This window comes from Phragmites australis, chromosome 4 (genome assembly GCF_958298935.1).
Source record: "Phragmites australis chromosome 4, lpPhrAust1.1, whole genome shotgun sequence".
NCBI classification, from domain to species: Eukaryota; Viridiplantae; Streptophyta; class Magnoliopsida; order Poales; family Poaceae; genus Phragmites; species Phragmites australis.
Genome location: NC_084924.1, coordinates 17383809 through 17399230, shown reverse-complemented (window position 1 = coordinate 17399230; position 15422 = coordinate 17383809). Strand labels below are relative to the sequence as shown.

Sequence of the window (15422 nt, the reverse complement as noted above, 5' to 3'; positions counted from 1 at the left end):
TGGGGGGCGCCGTCATCGGCACGACCTGTGTTAAGTCGCCCGAACTATGACATGGGCATGATCGGGGGTCGGCTGCCATTGCTGTGGCTTTGGTGGTCTTCTTCTTGGGTGGTATCCTACCTCTCTTAGCAATTCTGTGTTCGAGTCCCCACAGACGGCGTCACTGTTGGAGCAAGAGTTCGTCTTGCCCCAGCAAGTACAGTGAGAGTTTCTTCTAAGGAGGAGACTCAAGCTTGGAGATAAAGTTTGAGAGAAAGGAACACCACAAATGTATTGATAGTAGAAAAATAGATCGGTCTGGGGGGATGATCACAGTGTGGTTTAGCACTTGGGCACCTTTGTGTACTATGTGTTGCCTTGAGCGTTCTCCTTGTGACCTCCCCTTCCCAGATGACCACGACCGCCTATTTATAAGTGGTACATAGCTTAGTGTATAAGTTATCATGATGTACAAATATCTAGGACCTGACTGAATTACTAGGCCTTATCTCGGATAACTACTTTTTACCCTGCATAGAGGATAAATATCTACCATAGTAACTATTGTGGTGCCTGCTCCCTGAGGGGTGAGCTGGTCGCCAATTGTGGCCCGACGCCACGCTGTCAGGGGTGTCAGAACGGCGTCCACTATCCTAAGTATTTAATGCCGGTCACTTTCTTGCGGTTAAAGGATGACCGGCGTTCCCCTTCTCTCTGATCTTTCTTGAGGCTTGATGACTACTGTAGCTTTTGGGAAGCCTACCCGAGCCCGGGAGATGGGGGCTCCGGGGGAAGCATGGCTAGGGGAGATGGAGGCTTCAAAAGGCATGGCTCCGAGAGATGGAGGCTTCAGGAGGTATGGCTCCGGGAGATGGAGGTTTCAGGAGGTATGGCTCCAGGAGATGGAGGCTTTGGGAAACATGGCTCTGGGAGATGAAGGCTGCTAGCTAAGCCACGGGGCTATCGGGAGTCCTTAACAACAACCCCCAACAACAACCATCTTCATCATTGATAGCTAAGTCATCTCTACCCTGCTCATAAGAATCAGTAATGTAATGAGTCACTATCATGATCAGACACCCAAACAGCATAGTTAGCATTCTCATCATCTACACCAACATACTCCACCTCATCATTCCCACTCCAAATATCAACCTTGGCATCAGGTTGATAAGGACCTGCCTCAGAGTTAGCTATAGGCTTAGAAGGACCTTCCTCAGAGTTAGTTACAGGTTGTTGCAGTGTGGTTGTGCTTCGTGGTGTATAGTCATGAGGTTCTTGTTGTGAGGTTGTGCTCCACTGTGGACAAGCATGAGGCAGTATTTGTGATTCTACTCCAACCCTAGGTGCAGCAACTAGAGTTCATGATATTTGCAATGGTACCCAGCAAATTGCCCTTCAAGAAAACTTGTGTTTTCGGAATTATATGAAGCTAGAAAACAAACAAAGTTTGAACAATACTATAATCCTAAGTATTTTATTGATCAGACGGCACCTAGATTTGAACTGACTGTCGAGTGGAAGGGCCATCACTCAATGGGTAAAAGTTACTCTATGGATAATAGACAAATCTTCCTCAAGAGTCCACATCGATGGGAATGTTTGGCACCTCAATGTCAGGCTTCAGTAGCATGTTGAGAAAGATGAAACCACCATTTTCTTCCATCCAAACTACCTACGGAAGCCCCAAGTCTTTTTATTCCCTCTAGCATCTGTTACGGTATATCTAAGCTAATCTAGTTCCCCATACATGAGTCTGTTGTTATTCTACTGCAATAGTTGTGCTGGAATGATGAATACCTTGAGCAGGTAGAAAAAGAATGAATTTTGCTAAAAAGGAAAACAGCTTTCTTTCTAAAGGAAGAAAGATGCTAATTTGATTAATATTAGGAAATCGAATGTAGACCTAAGAAAGCATGATCTCAGATAGATACTTGACATTTTCCCCTTTCCCAAGCTCGTTGGAAGGGAAGCAAAAACCAAGATTTGCTTTATTTGGTATCAAACAGGAACTGCGAACAGATAAAACACCTTTGAGACTTTTTTTCGCCACAAGTGGCAATTCAGACTTGGGTAAGACACAAGGGGAAGGAAGATCTTAGCTCATTCATTAAGTGCATGTGGTGAGACATGACTCACAACAAATGAAGGGGGTGGAGGGAGACTGAAGAAGGAACAATTGTCTTGAATGCTACGCTGAGATCAACATCTTCAAGTGAAGAAAAAATGAATCAGGCGGGAAGAAGTAGATCGAGTGTGGAATATGGATGGAAATATTAAATAAATTCAAGGAAGATAGGTGAAATGTCCACACATTAGTTAGGTTGGTCGGCATAAAATATAGATTGTGGTTTGTTGGCTATGGTCACTGCTGACCACTTTTGGTCCAAAATCTTTGGTGTTGCTTTTTCCAATAAATGTTGGTTGCATTTCTTTATGCTATTTGTACATGTCACTAGTTTATGGACGAGTGCTATTGCCGAGTTGGCCTGTCTTTGAACCTACTACATGCCTATGACTTCGTTTTCTAAGAAATCTGTGCAGCAAAAGATCCTGAACTTGAGACTTTCTAGACTAAAAATATTCTTTAAATGAGGGTATTCTATCTAAGGCTGGTGGCCAGAGCTAGCCTAGGTCATTGCTAGCCTACTCAACATAGGTAATTGCTCTACTCTCTGCTTGACTAAATGGGACGTTTATGACTGAAATCCATTGAGAGCCTTGTTATCTTCCAGTACCTATCAAAGGTAGCAAGCAAGGTTGAGTCAAAATCAATCTCTCTATAGTGACCTTTAATCTTGTCCCGAAAGTCAGTGTCAAGCTTTGGTTCTTACCACGCTTGATCCCAGCATCTAGGTCAACACACAAATCCATCCATGAAATTGTATCATTGTCTCTAACCCATCTAGCATATCTGGTAACATGATATTCGTGTCTATTGTTCATAAGCTAGAATTTGAATCACAACTTTGCACGTTGAGCTACAATCCATCCTAACCAAAAGAATCAAACTCAACAGAGTCAAACCTTAAACACATCACAGAAAACATAAAAAAATTGTGCTCACATTTGACAAAATGAAACCCTAGATCCCCAAATTTCCCAAATCGTTTAACTAATCATACGCATACCAAACCAAAGAAGCAAGAAACACAATTCATAGAGCTTACTCATCAGGAACCCACGACAGGTTCACACCCTTCTTAGGGCTGCCAACACTATGAAGATGCCTCATCCTAGTTCAGGAGTCAGGGATCTCTGTGACATCACATGGCTCTCCAAAAGCTCAGCGTATTATAGCTAGGAGAGGAGAAAGAAATTACCTAAGGTGGAGGCAGATGCAGGAGCAGATGTGGATTGTGGAGGTGGCGGTGTAACCAAAATCGTTGGACCTTGAGTGTATGGTTTGGGTGGTGGGGAATGGCTGCCTAATTCGAGGCGAGCTAGGGTTAAAGACCCCCCAAGTTGGTATGGTTCTACCAACTGACCAAAAGGGAAAAGGAGTTATTTTCTAGCACTCTTTCTCCTCCCCTTAAGCCAGAAATGTTACTTTTTTTTAAGTGGTGTCCTACAGATAAATACACAAATTCGTAGTGTCCTGTGGCCAAAATCGATTGTAACAGTATCCCACAGGCAAAGCCACGTCATATGGATGTTCTGTAGAAAAAGTTTCCTATAATATAGTATATGCCAGTTCTGTAAAGCTTTGGGTTTTAGGCTGCAGTGTAACCATGAATTGCTTGAACACAACAAGATCAGTCAATGACAACTAGGATCGTCCAGCAAACAACATTGCAAAAAAAAGACCAACCTAGGAGGAACTAGGTAACGTTTTAATAAGAAGAAATAGACATCCAAATTCACATTGAAAAGAACTCGAACTTAGGTGTTCTATGTGTACATCCACACCCTCAATCAACTGAGTCTCAGTTCTCTGCAAGCAACATTGTAGTCTTAAGTGCTCAGGATAGCATATATCTAGAGTAAATATAATGCATCATATAGTCACAAGTAAGGAAGCAATTGTAATTTGTAAACCACGTAGAGAAAGCAATTGTTCTGAAGGCATGGGCACCCCCAAAATGCAAACTATTTGCATGGTTGGCCAACAAGAATGGGATTTGGACTGCGGATTGCCTGGCTATAAGATGATGGCCTTGCACTGCTACCTATGTCCTTTGTTGGTAGGCCCCATCTCCTCATAGAATTCAGATACTCTTGGACTATATGGGCCCAGATAGCTAAGTGGCCAGCCAAACCTGCAATTGACCTAACCTCTTGGTTAACCTCGGAGTCCACCCACGCATGATGGATAGCCTTGGCCCATGCTACCAATTTGCCGTAGGGAGGAATCAGATTGCTCATAATGCTTGTCTCTTGGGAAATTTGGAAGGAAAGAGACATGCTATTTTTTGTCGAAGGGAGTAGCGGCCATCCAAAGTGTACATCACATAAAGGATGAGGCCACCATTTGGGCCTTTATGGGCTCACGGCGCCTCAGGCACCACATTTTGTGAGAGTAGGCCTTTTTATAGGGGGAGGATGAAGGGACACTCTCCTATCGTAAACTTGAGGAGAGAAAACCCATGGCACATAAGCACTCAGCGTGAGATTGGGCCTACCACCAAACAAGCACATGTTGTGCTAGCCAGAGCAGGTTATGTTCATCTCTAGGGTTATAAGTGATTGTACCACCAGTTTATGTACACAAGTGTTTATCGTGGAATACATATAGGTAGTGCATCGGAAAAGTGCTTCGGGGTAGCGTGGTGTTTGAGATTCGGGCAGACCAGGATGAACGGTTGAGATTGTGCCTTGAGTTTGACACAGAAGATAGCTAGGGTGGACACACGGTGTTTGTTGCTTGGGTGAGGAAGGTGGGTGGTAATTGTGCATTGAGTTTAGAACTTTAAACGCGATTCTGTCAAACTGTGAATCCTTTTTCAATCCATTTGAACACCATGTTGTTGAGAATTAAGGAACCAAAATGATATCCAATTTAAATATTTTTATTTTTTATTTTTTATAAAAATTAACATTTTGAATGTACCGTTTCTTTTATTATATTGTTAAAATGTTGAAGTAGTGTTTCAAAATTGTTGAACTAGGTTTCGAAAAATATTGAATCAAGTTTTTTGAAATGTTGAACCAAGTCTTTTTAAAATGTTGAAAGACACAAAATTGTAAACCTAGTATATGGTGATAACAATGTTGAACCTGTTTTTTTTTCAAAATATTGAATTGGGTTTCACAAAATGGTGAACCAAATCTTTTATAATAATAAAAAGTACCAAATTATAAACCTAGTACATGCTGATTAATCACCTAATTTTGAAGAAAAATGGTAAAAAAAAGAAAAAGAAAAGGAAATCTGGAATGCAAGATGGGCTGACCTCTCCCACTCTATGGGCCGACTTGGGTCTACTTCGGTGGGCTATTGGGCCAAACTACTCCTAAGCATTTTTCGTTCGATCTTCATATACGAGCTCATATGTTTATCGGAAGTGTTTACTTTGTCTTTTTCACGAGCGATAGTATTTACAGCAGGGCAAGTACAGTAACGCTGTCTTATAGACCGCCTTATGTATTAGTATATAATCTTAAGATGACTTAACAGACAATTCCTATAATAAATTATATTGTAGTAATTCCACAAGCTTTTAATTTGTGCATGCACCAAATGAATGTTGTTAGTTGCATGACGACAACTCGTATAATGATACAGGAGTAATCTCGTAGTACTAAATTTTAGCTTATAACATTATTGTTTTGAAAGACAGTTACATCTTTCTCTCATCCTTTGTTCTCTTCTACGTCACCTAAAATCATACATGGTAATATATAAGACGGTCTATAAGACAACGGTTGTATCTTTCAGAAACAATTTTTGGTTTGCAAGGTTTTGAAAACAATTTCTTTTGGGAGAGTCTCGGAAACAATTTTCCTCATCGGATTATGCACAAGGCATTGAGCCGAGAGACTTCACCGGTTACAACACCTTAATGCATTTCCTCCTTTTCTTTTCCTTCTCAAAGGACAACAACGTCACGCACTCACGCACTATACAGGTGGGATAATAATCACAGCTTCAATAACTATTATTTGTAGGGGTAGTTAGCTCAATAACTTCAAATGAGAGTTGAAATTAAAGAAACAACCTCAAAAATAAAATTAGGAGTTAAATAAATATCATCTCGAACGCAGGACGTTCTAGAAAACAGCCAGTATTGTGTATTGCACCACAAATATTTTGAAGTGACGCAAGCGCCCCTCACTCACATAAGGCCATGCACAACGTTTACAAGGGATGCTTGTTAGTGTTTTCCTTTTTCCTCGGTCTTCGATGCTGAACACTGTAACATGTCTTCCAGGACATAGGTCCCATTTGATTGGGCTTATTTCCGACTTCTTGTCTCAGATATCCAACCAAACAGATCGTTTGTTAAAGCCACTTCTCATATGCTAGTCTCCTTCACAAACCGGGTTTAGAGTCTGTTAAGGTGGACAGATGTTTTTAAAAAAAACTACAGTTGAAAAGTTATTTTTTAATTAGCTTTTGGTGCGGATGAAATGCATAATATATATATAATATTCTCATAACATCACCTCAGTAAATATTAATTGCAGTCACTAAAATAATTTACAGAAACAAATATATACACTCTAAACAGCTCGGGACATTACATACATTGCATAGTTCATTCAGCTCAAAAGCTATCAGTCAAACAGGATTGCTAAACAGACACATCTATTACAGAAACAATTTTTGGAAAAATAGCTTCTCCCGTGGCATTAGCCATAATAGTTTTTGGAAAACACACGGCTCGACCAAACAAACCCTATCAATCCCATCATCCTTGTAAAAAAAAAATACAGGCATCAAGTCCACATACAACTGAAATTATGGAGAGGAGGGGAAGGGGACAAGAGAAAAGGATGACATTCAATTTAGTTGCGGGTAAGAGAGGATAAGATGCTAAACGCTGCAGGATAAGTGTGCGGAGCGAGAGCAAGAATTGGATGCTATTTATTCCAAATGATTGAACTCGATATGTATTGATCAAAATTCCCCTTATTTAGGGCTTGTTTATTTATATTATGATTCTAACAATCTATATTATGATTTTCACAATCTAGAATCTGAATTGTTATAATCTGGATTGTACAATCTGAAACAAATAACACCAGATTATTATAATTTCCCTTCTCTCTCCCCTTCCTCTACAGACTCACTCTCCACATATAATCTGGATTGTACAATCTAAAACAAACAACACCAGATTATTATAATTTTCCTTCTCTCTCCCCTTCCTCTATAGACTCACTCTCCACATCCATCTTCTCCGCCATAGCACACTGAGATCCCCAGCTGAACTACACGCCATAGAGCAGGGAACCGAGCGCTGTCGCCTAGATTTGTTGCGCCATCGATGAGCTTCACCGAGGCCGACCACCTAGGAGCTTCTCCGCGCAGATTTTGCCGCCTTCCACCCCCGAATCGAGCCACGCGACAGTGTCCTCCCCAACTCCGGCAAGTCTACCATTGTCTCACCATCGAGCTGTCGCTGTCCTACCTTCCTCAACGAGCTGAGTACACGGTGAGCACCGCAAGACCCTTCGCCATCCTTTGCACGCGCAGGTTCCCCCTCAACTGAACACCGGCATGGCCAAATGCGAAGCAACGAGCACCGCCATGCCGCAGCTATCATCGGCAGTGACCTTCCGGTCCTGGCTGCCAGCAAGGGAGCTCTTAAACAAGATCCCCTTGCAGGCACAGCCTCCTTCCATCGAAACCTAGCCGAATCTGGCCAGAATCATCGGGGAGGGTAGCGCTGGCGGTCTCCTCTCAAGCCGGATGCGGTCTCCTCTCAACGCACGATTCCCTACCCAGGCTCAGCACTAGGAGCTTGTTCTAGGCAGTAGGGAGCTCAATTTCGATGGCGGTAAGCTCAAGCTTTGTGGTGGGGAGACCGAAGGGAGAATAAAAAGGCAAACATTATATTGTAATGGCAATGGTGGGTAACTATGTACCGTAATCTACAATCTGCCTCTAAATTGTGGAATCTGGATTTGTATAATCAACATTTTGTTTTTATTCTAGTATTAAAATGAGAATCCTGGAATCACAATTAAAAACAAACAGGCCCTTATACTCCAAAATAAATGCCATTCTACAATGCACACAATCCAACTATCAAATCATAGAATGCATAACCATTGTAGGAGAAAAACGAAAATAGCCCCCTACGTCGTCTCCCTATGAGGCAACATGGGTGGTGGGGTGACTACGTTGTCACCGCCAAAGCCTCCCTCACTATGACCATGCGGCCGCTTCCACCGCTGTTGGCCAGCGATGGCGGCGGCCATCGCAGTCTCCCTCCCCCCCCCCCCCTCCTCTCATTTGAGCGTTGACTCGTGTGGATCTGGTGTCCCTCGGGCCAGATCTGGTTTTTGTTGGGGGGAAGTTCCATGCTCCACCAGCTAGCGCCATGTTGTTTCAGTGCCACGCACGACTCTCCTCCGTCGAGGGGTGCCAAGTCAACGGTAGCCCCTTGGGGGCCTATCTGGCACCTCGCCGAGTGGTCCAATAGGCGAGCGCTCCATGTTGTATCAATGATGGTGCTTCCTAGGCCGTGTTGACACCCACGTGGTCGACTGCACACTAGTGGAGCCAGTGTCGGAGGTCTTCTCCTTCGCAAACACCCTCCCGTTGTAGCCCCCAGTGTGGAGGATTCACGTGGGGGTGGATGTGTCTGGCATGGGGAACTGGAGCTCGCCAAGGCCACTACCATCCAGAAGATATTTTGCCCACTTGCTCCACAACCACCTACTTATCGCGTGAGTGTGTGCGCGCCTAGCCTTTGGTCCGCCTTGGCCTCTGTCTTTCTACGTGCTGCTAATCTACGCGTTCGTTTGGGAGTTCCCTACCAATGGCGTCAGCTTTGGCATCCATGTTGTGCTTGAAATCCGGTGCCAATCGTGCTTCGCTGGGTTGTGGTTGCCAGCCCTCTCCACCCCTCTATCCTCTCCTCCTAGCCCCCATCGTTGTATGTTCTCCTCCCCTTATCGGATTTGTCTCCTTCCCCTAGATCTAGCCCACGGAGAACTCGACGGCATGGTGGTGGCTAGAGGTGGTGTGTGTGTGTGGATGGGCTGGTTGTTTTTGTTGTTCTGCCACGGTGTTCGGCCTGCAGCTTGTCAGTTGGGGTGCGGGGACCATGAGCTAAAGCCCTGCTTGGCTTCTTGCCGACGTAGACAATGGTGTAGGGTGTCACTCCCCTTATTGGAGGCATTGTTGTGATGCCCCCCTACCTCCAGGTTGGGGACTCTCCGGGTGAAAACTGAGCTCTAGGTGTACGGACATGCGACGATGGCGTCTGCAAACGTCATTTTCCCTCCTTGAAGGTGTCACATTGGAGGTCCCTTCCTGGGTTCGAGTGGCTACAGGCTTCAGTGCGGGCGTGAATCTTTCGGCGACAACTTCAACCACTCCGTTCTTTGGACATTCTCTCTCGTGAGGTTGTTTGCCTCATTGGTGTTGCTCTCCGCATGAGGCTAGCCATGCAGTAGGCAATCAGAGCTGCTGCGTCAGAAGCGCAATGGGGCTAGGCAACAATGACGCGGTGCACAGCTTTCCCCCGCGGCAGAGTCAGTGGATTGAGGCAGTGGTTGCAGACCGCCGTAGAAAGTCAGAGCTGCAGTCGTGCTTAGCAACGATAACCTATGGTCGTTTCCGTCAGTTGTAATGTCCAAGTGGTCGTTTGGTGCGCCCTGTTTCGGGCTCTTGTTTTGACAGAGTTATAATGGTTTTTAGGTACTATTTTCCTCATAAATTGAATCAACTCTCTTCTTCTAATATAAAATCGGCAGAGCTCATGCCGTCGTTTAAAAAAAACTAAGAATACATGCGATCCAAGATTTACACCGTTGATAGGAATATTAATTTATTCATGCATATAAAGAACATAGGGTAAAGGGACTGGGATCATTGAATAACTAAAGAAACATATACCAACAGGTGGAGACGTCGATGGGCTAATGATTTGCACTACATAAGGCCAATAATTGCTGATATAAAATAGTTCCACTAACATCCAATGACGGAAATAATATGCGCAAGGCATGCCACGCTTTGTCATGAAAATAACTAGAAATGGAGTTTCAAATAAAAGAATATATTTTTCTGCAGATAGAATGACCGAGCCTTCAAAATGTTGCACGATCTTGTCCTAAAACAAGAATGTTGCACGATCTTGCACCGCATTTTATGGCAACTTCCAGCAAAACACAAAATGTTTTACTTTATGTCGTATACTGTTTGAGTGTAGAAATTTGCTCCCAGAGCAAATTCAGAAAAGAATGGAAAAAAAAAAGAAGAGAATGAGACAGTCTTCTTCTGTGCTTTATCAAAGACGTTGCCCTTTCTTGTTTTGACAAGTTTCAGAGCGTCTCCCGGTGCATAGTAACTCTTTTTTGCCATATCCTTGTGTGCATACAAGCCAATCCTTCGGTAACTGCGGGCTAGTTACCGGAAAACAACTGAAGAACATGTTTTCCACATTCCTTTATGTCGAATGGTTGGATTACACAGAATGGCTTATTGATCAGACGTGGTAACATGTTAGTAATAAAACCTTTGTCTAAAGTCTAAAGTCTAAACTCGAACCATATCGAAAGTAGAATTTGTAGAATTTTCTGCAACTTCATATTGTTAGAAGCGGGGGTTTATCAATGCTGAGACAGGTTCAGATCTATTCCGATGTTCATCCCGTTGTATGCAATTGGAGCATACATCCACATTTCATCAGAGCTGAGGAGCTGCAAAGAGTAATTAAAAACCAACAACAGTTCAATAACACATTGACATGCAGCGTTCAAAATGAAACTGAACTAAACTGCAAAAGGTCTCACCTTGATTTGAAGCTGCAAGAACTTCACATACTGCACTGCCTCTTCAAGCATAGTGCTGATATCTACCTGCAAGACGACACAAATCTTGCCGTTTGAGTTGCCACCCTTCTTTTGCGTTCTATAGTAAGATGGATGACGGTTTGTTCAGAAACTTACTTTGGTTCCATTTGGTACAAGGTTCTGCAATATCCTCAGCCTCTCATTGATCTTTTCTCTTCTTTTCTGCATCCAATCATCAACTGCATAAGCAATTATTTTTTCTCGAACATGTAGGAGAGTTACGCGTCATTGAATTAAGAAGAAAATTGATCTAGTTTATAAGAGAAACCAAGTCTAAAAATCTTAACAAGCACGACATTACAACCTCGGAGCCTAACTCATGCACAAGACAAAGAAAGAAAGAAACTCCAAACCCCTAACAACCGGACGACTAATCTCGGCAACATACAACCCATCAAACACATAGAGAAGACCCAAACGGCACACCTGATCAACCAAACAGCAGCTACACCAAACAACGCTATCCAGCAAGCAACCGTGCCCAGCTAGCACCTCGACCAGAACAACCCAACAATAAAACAGATAGAGCCCTACTCACATGCCTGACCACCAAACCACAAGTAAGACAAGGTCCTGGGACGTCGGAGCACAGCCACGGACATGAAGCACCAAAAGATGAAGGAAAGCCCGGCTGAACAGGAGAACGAAGGGAGGTGCACCATGCAATTAGTGCCGCCAGATGTAGAACAGAACAAAGAGCCATTCTCTGAAATGACGGTTTCAAGAAGGAAGCGGCAACAAAACTACCATCGATTGTCCGGCAAGCCGAACAGGGTTTTCACCAGAAGAAATGCCGGGGGAAGCTTCGCCACGGCGCCTCCAAGGAGGTAATGACGCCCACAAGCATCACCGCCGTCAGCAATGGCATAGAGCCAACCAGGGCTTTCCCCTGTAATTCCTCCTACCATGGTACAACCCGACAAACTCTGAGGCTCGATGGGTCAATCAGACCATACATGGCAAGACCGCCATGCAGCACCAATGTCGCCTTCAACAATGGTCGATCGTCGCAAGGCGCCATCAGGGGCCACTAACGACCCATCCGGGGGCACCGGTGGTAGCCATCGGCCAAAAGTAGAGCTGGCCAGCCTAAAAGCTAGCCCGCCAAATCACACTGGGCCATGGCCAGTCGGAGGCCCGACTAGGACCAGCAAAAGCTCGACCACAAGAAGAGTCGAACGGCACGACACACCACCATGTGGATTCGGCAGGGAGCAGTAGATCCGATGAATAACAGCGCGTATCCGGCCAGAGCAAGCAGCCACGTAGAGGAACCGGCTAGAAGAAGCGTGACACACAACAGGGGCAGGGGCAGGGGCGGCGTACAACGGCGCGGATTTGGTTGGAGCAAGCAACCCCGAGGTGGAGCTGGCCGGAGGAAGGCGGCCCACGACAGAGAAGCAGTAGATCCACCACACGGGGGCAGGGAGATCCGGCAGGGACCGGCACACGTTGGCTCTCGAGGGGGGGGGGAAGTAAGGGGAGGAGGGGGTGGGATGGCCACTACTTGGCGCCGCCCCCGGCAGCTGCCGCTGTTGTCGCAACCATCGCCGACCGGCGATGGTAGCAGCGGCCGAGCCGAGGCCGGTGAAGGAGGAAGTTGAGGGCGAAGGCGTGTCACCTCCGAGGAGACGACACAGGGGGGGGGGCTTAGGGGCGTCGGTACATCTATCAAAGATAGCATAGCCTCATCATAAGCAATTATTGATTTAGTTAAGAATTTGTCCTTTTTCAACAGCGAGTTAAAAAATCATATGTAGTAAGTACCCTTGCATAGAGGCTTTGGGACTCAATTGCTGACCGGAGGTCAGCTTGTGCCTTGCCATTTGGGTTAGAGGCAACAGGAGGTCCCTGAGAAGAATTTGAGTCATTTTCAAATGTGCAGCAACTCAAGCTTTGCCCATTCGTGACAGCAGCGCTGCCATCCTCGCCTTCCCGTTTCATGGTCTTCTTCGCCCGCTTCGGATCACACTTCCTTGCGCATTTCCGACTCTGCATTTCGTACATATCAGCCAATTAGCATGCACAATGCATTTTTTAGTCATTTCAAACTACTACTTATGCATTTCCATTGTAAAATAATAGATCATCAAGCACTCACCCTTGCTTGGCCATCTAGTTGGCCTTGTTCCAGGTGTTTCCTCTTGCCAGGAGTACCAATGGAATCGAGGAGATTCACGCTAGAATTCCCAATATCCTCACAGCTCGAATCGCCACTCCCATAAGGAGGGTTAAGAATGGTATTCATAAACTGAGTTGCACCTTGCTCCAGGACCATGTTCAGGTGCAGTGGTGCCGTGCAGGAGTTCATACCCAGGGCCTCATTCAAATCACTCAAATAGTAACCCCCATACTCAGATGGTACAAGGAGAGTGCCAGAACTATTGCTACTAGTGGAGCTATATGTACTAGAACTAGCATTGCAATGGAAATAGCTCGCATTGGAAGCCTGAAAAGACCAAGGCATCTCTTGGTGATCTTCCTCACCATTGGAGGGGAAGGTACCAAGCAGCTGCTGCATTATCTCCGACTCCTCGGCTTGCCATGGCAGGTCGAGCGAGCTCCAGGCCGCCTCTGCAACCACTCCTCCAGACTCCATTGTTATCAGTTTGGGATGTAACAGATCACAGATACCAGAAGTGGTGTGAGGCCTATGCTGTTTAATGTGCTTGGTGAAGAGAACATGATGGCTGTGATATTTGTATTTATACTATGACAAGGTTGAAGAAAAAGACAAGAGCTGCGGAATTAACAAAATTTAATCAACATTAAAGAAATGGATTCCACGGCTGGAGATGAACTGTGGTGAAAGAAACCCCTCCAGGAGTTGTCTGGAGATGTGCACATTATGAGGTTAGAAAATGTCAACTGCTAGTTGGTAGGCGTGATAGTGACTTCTCCCAGATCACAATTTGTAAGTCAAGCCAATCCGAGCTCAGAGTGGCCGATGTCTGAAGGCTGGTTCCAATGATTGCAGGAAACCTCACCGTTCATGCTTCATGGACGAAGCAAGACGAGTCTATGATGTTCAAAACCAGGACAAACATGGGATTATTATCCTAAAAAATAATACAGGATGGGGCATTACGAGATTGTATGGTATGTTATTGGAAAGAAATGATCCAATAAAATAAACTGAGACCTACACAGAGAGGCTTGCACGAACATGGTGGATGGTATCTTAACATTCTTAAGAACTCAGAAGGATTGGACAATGCCTCCGCAAATCACAACGGATATCGTCTTCAGAATTATACAGCTTTTCATCTGCCAATAGTTCCAATTGTTGAAGTGTATCAGAGTCATTTCACTGTGTTCTAGGCTTTTCCCCTTCTATGTATCTCTTGTATTATAATATTACCCTTTAGGATTGTGGAATACAACTAACTAGACATTCATCCTATTCTCCTCTAACATTAACACGAGTAACTTCTGCCCACAGGCCCACTGCGGCAATTGCTGTTTGATAAATTCTTAGAACTCCTAAGATTTGCATCAAATGACAGACCTATGACACAAGAATTGCACAAAATCATAGATATTTTATTATCTATGTTTATAGAAGAACACCTCGGGTGCTAAAAACAATGCAATACAGATCTAGATATACTACAAACTAAGCAAATATATTCCCAGACGTCATAGTTGTGACTCGATAATATGACAACTGTCTTTTGGATAAGTGGTAACAGTTTCAGGCAAGACTGCCAGAGACCTGCAGGAGAACACTACTAATCTTTTCTTTGTTCCAAATTATGACAGATTTTCAAATTCACAGAGCATGTGAAATTAAACTGACGCTGCACAGTGTTGCAATGAGGCAACAAACCTGAGTCATTGAGTGATCTGACGCTGATAATCCCATGAATAGTAAAATAGGAGCTGCACATGACTTGTTATTCTGTAGTGTCCTTTCGCCCCATAAAATGGTTTATTCTACTTGCCTCTTTGTTCCAAACAGAGGATCAAGAGGGGAATAAACAATATAGCTAAATGCTGGCAAGCAAAAATGATATAAAAGAAACAAGAACATGTGGTTTCTTTAAAGCCCCATTCTTACAATTCCAGCTTCAAAGATTATGGCATCTCCAAATGTCATTGAGCCAAATTGGAAAATGTGAATTGTGAAATACCAAAATAGCAATCATGTCACACTGAAACATAGAAATGAAAAACATTGATAATACCCCAAAAAGAAAAGACAAATTTTACGGTGGTCTCAGAGAAATTTGAGCCATCTATTTTTTGGATCGGATGGTCTAGATTAGTTAAAATACTATCCGTTATTTAGAGGTAGTATGAGTAGTATACGAGAGGAGTATATGTAGTATAAGGGTATTTTGGGAAAAAAAAGAAATAGCATGTTATTTATATTATGCAAATTCATAGGTTTAATATTTAGACTGGTCTGAATGTTGATTATTTAGTTGAACGATTATTTAGGAATTAGATATAAAAAAAAAGATTGCAGT

General features: G+C 44.0%; 1 protein-coding gene across 1 annotated transcript; it reads right to left on the bottom strand.

Annotated features, from left to right (window-relative positions):
- Nucleotides 1-10383: 10383 nt before the first annotated feature.
- On the bottom strand, nucleotides 10384-13606 carry LOC133914247 (transcription factor RSL2-like). The gene is made up of 5 exons (XM_062357376.1): nucleotides 13052-13606; nucleotides 12718-12942; nucleotides 11047-11112; nucleotides 10891-10956; nucleotides 10384-10797 (listed from the first exon to the last, which is right to left on the bottom strand). The coding sequence occupies exons 1-5, from the start codon at nucleotides 13547-13549 to the stop codon at nucleotides 10708-10710; spliced, it is 945 nt and encodes a 314-aa protein (XP_062213360.1). The 5' UTR covers nucleotides 13550-13606; the 3' UTR covers nucleotides 10384-10707.
- Nucleotides 13607-15422: the final 1816 nt, after the last annotated feature.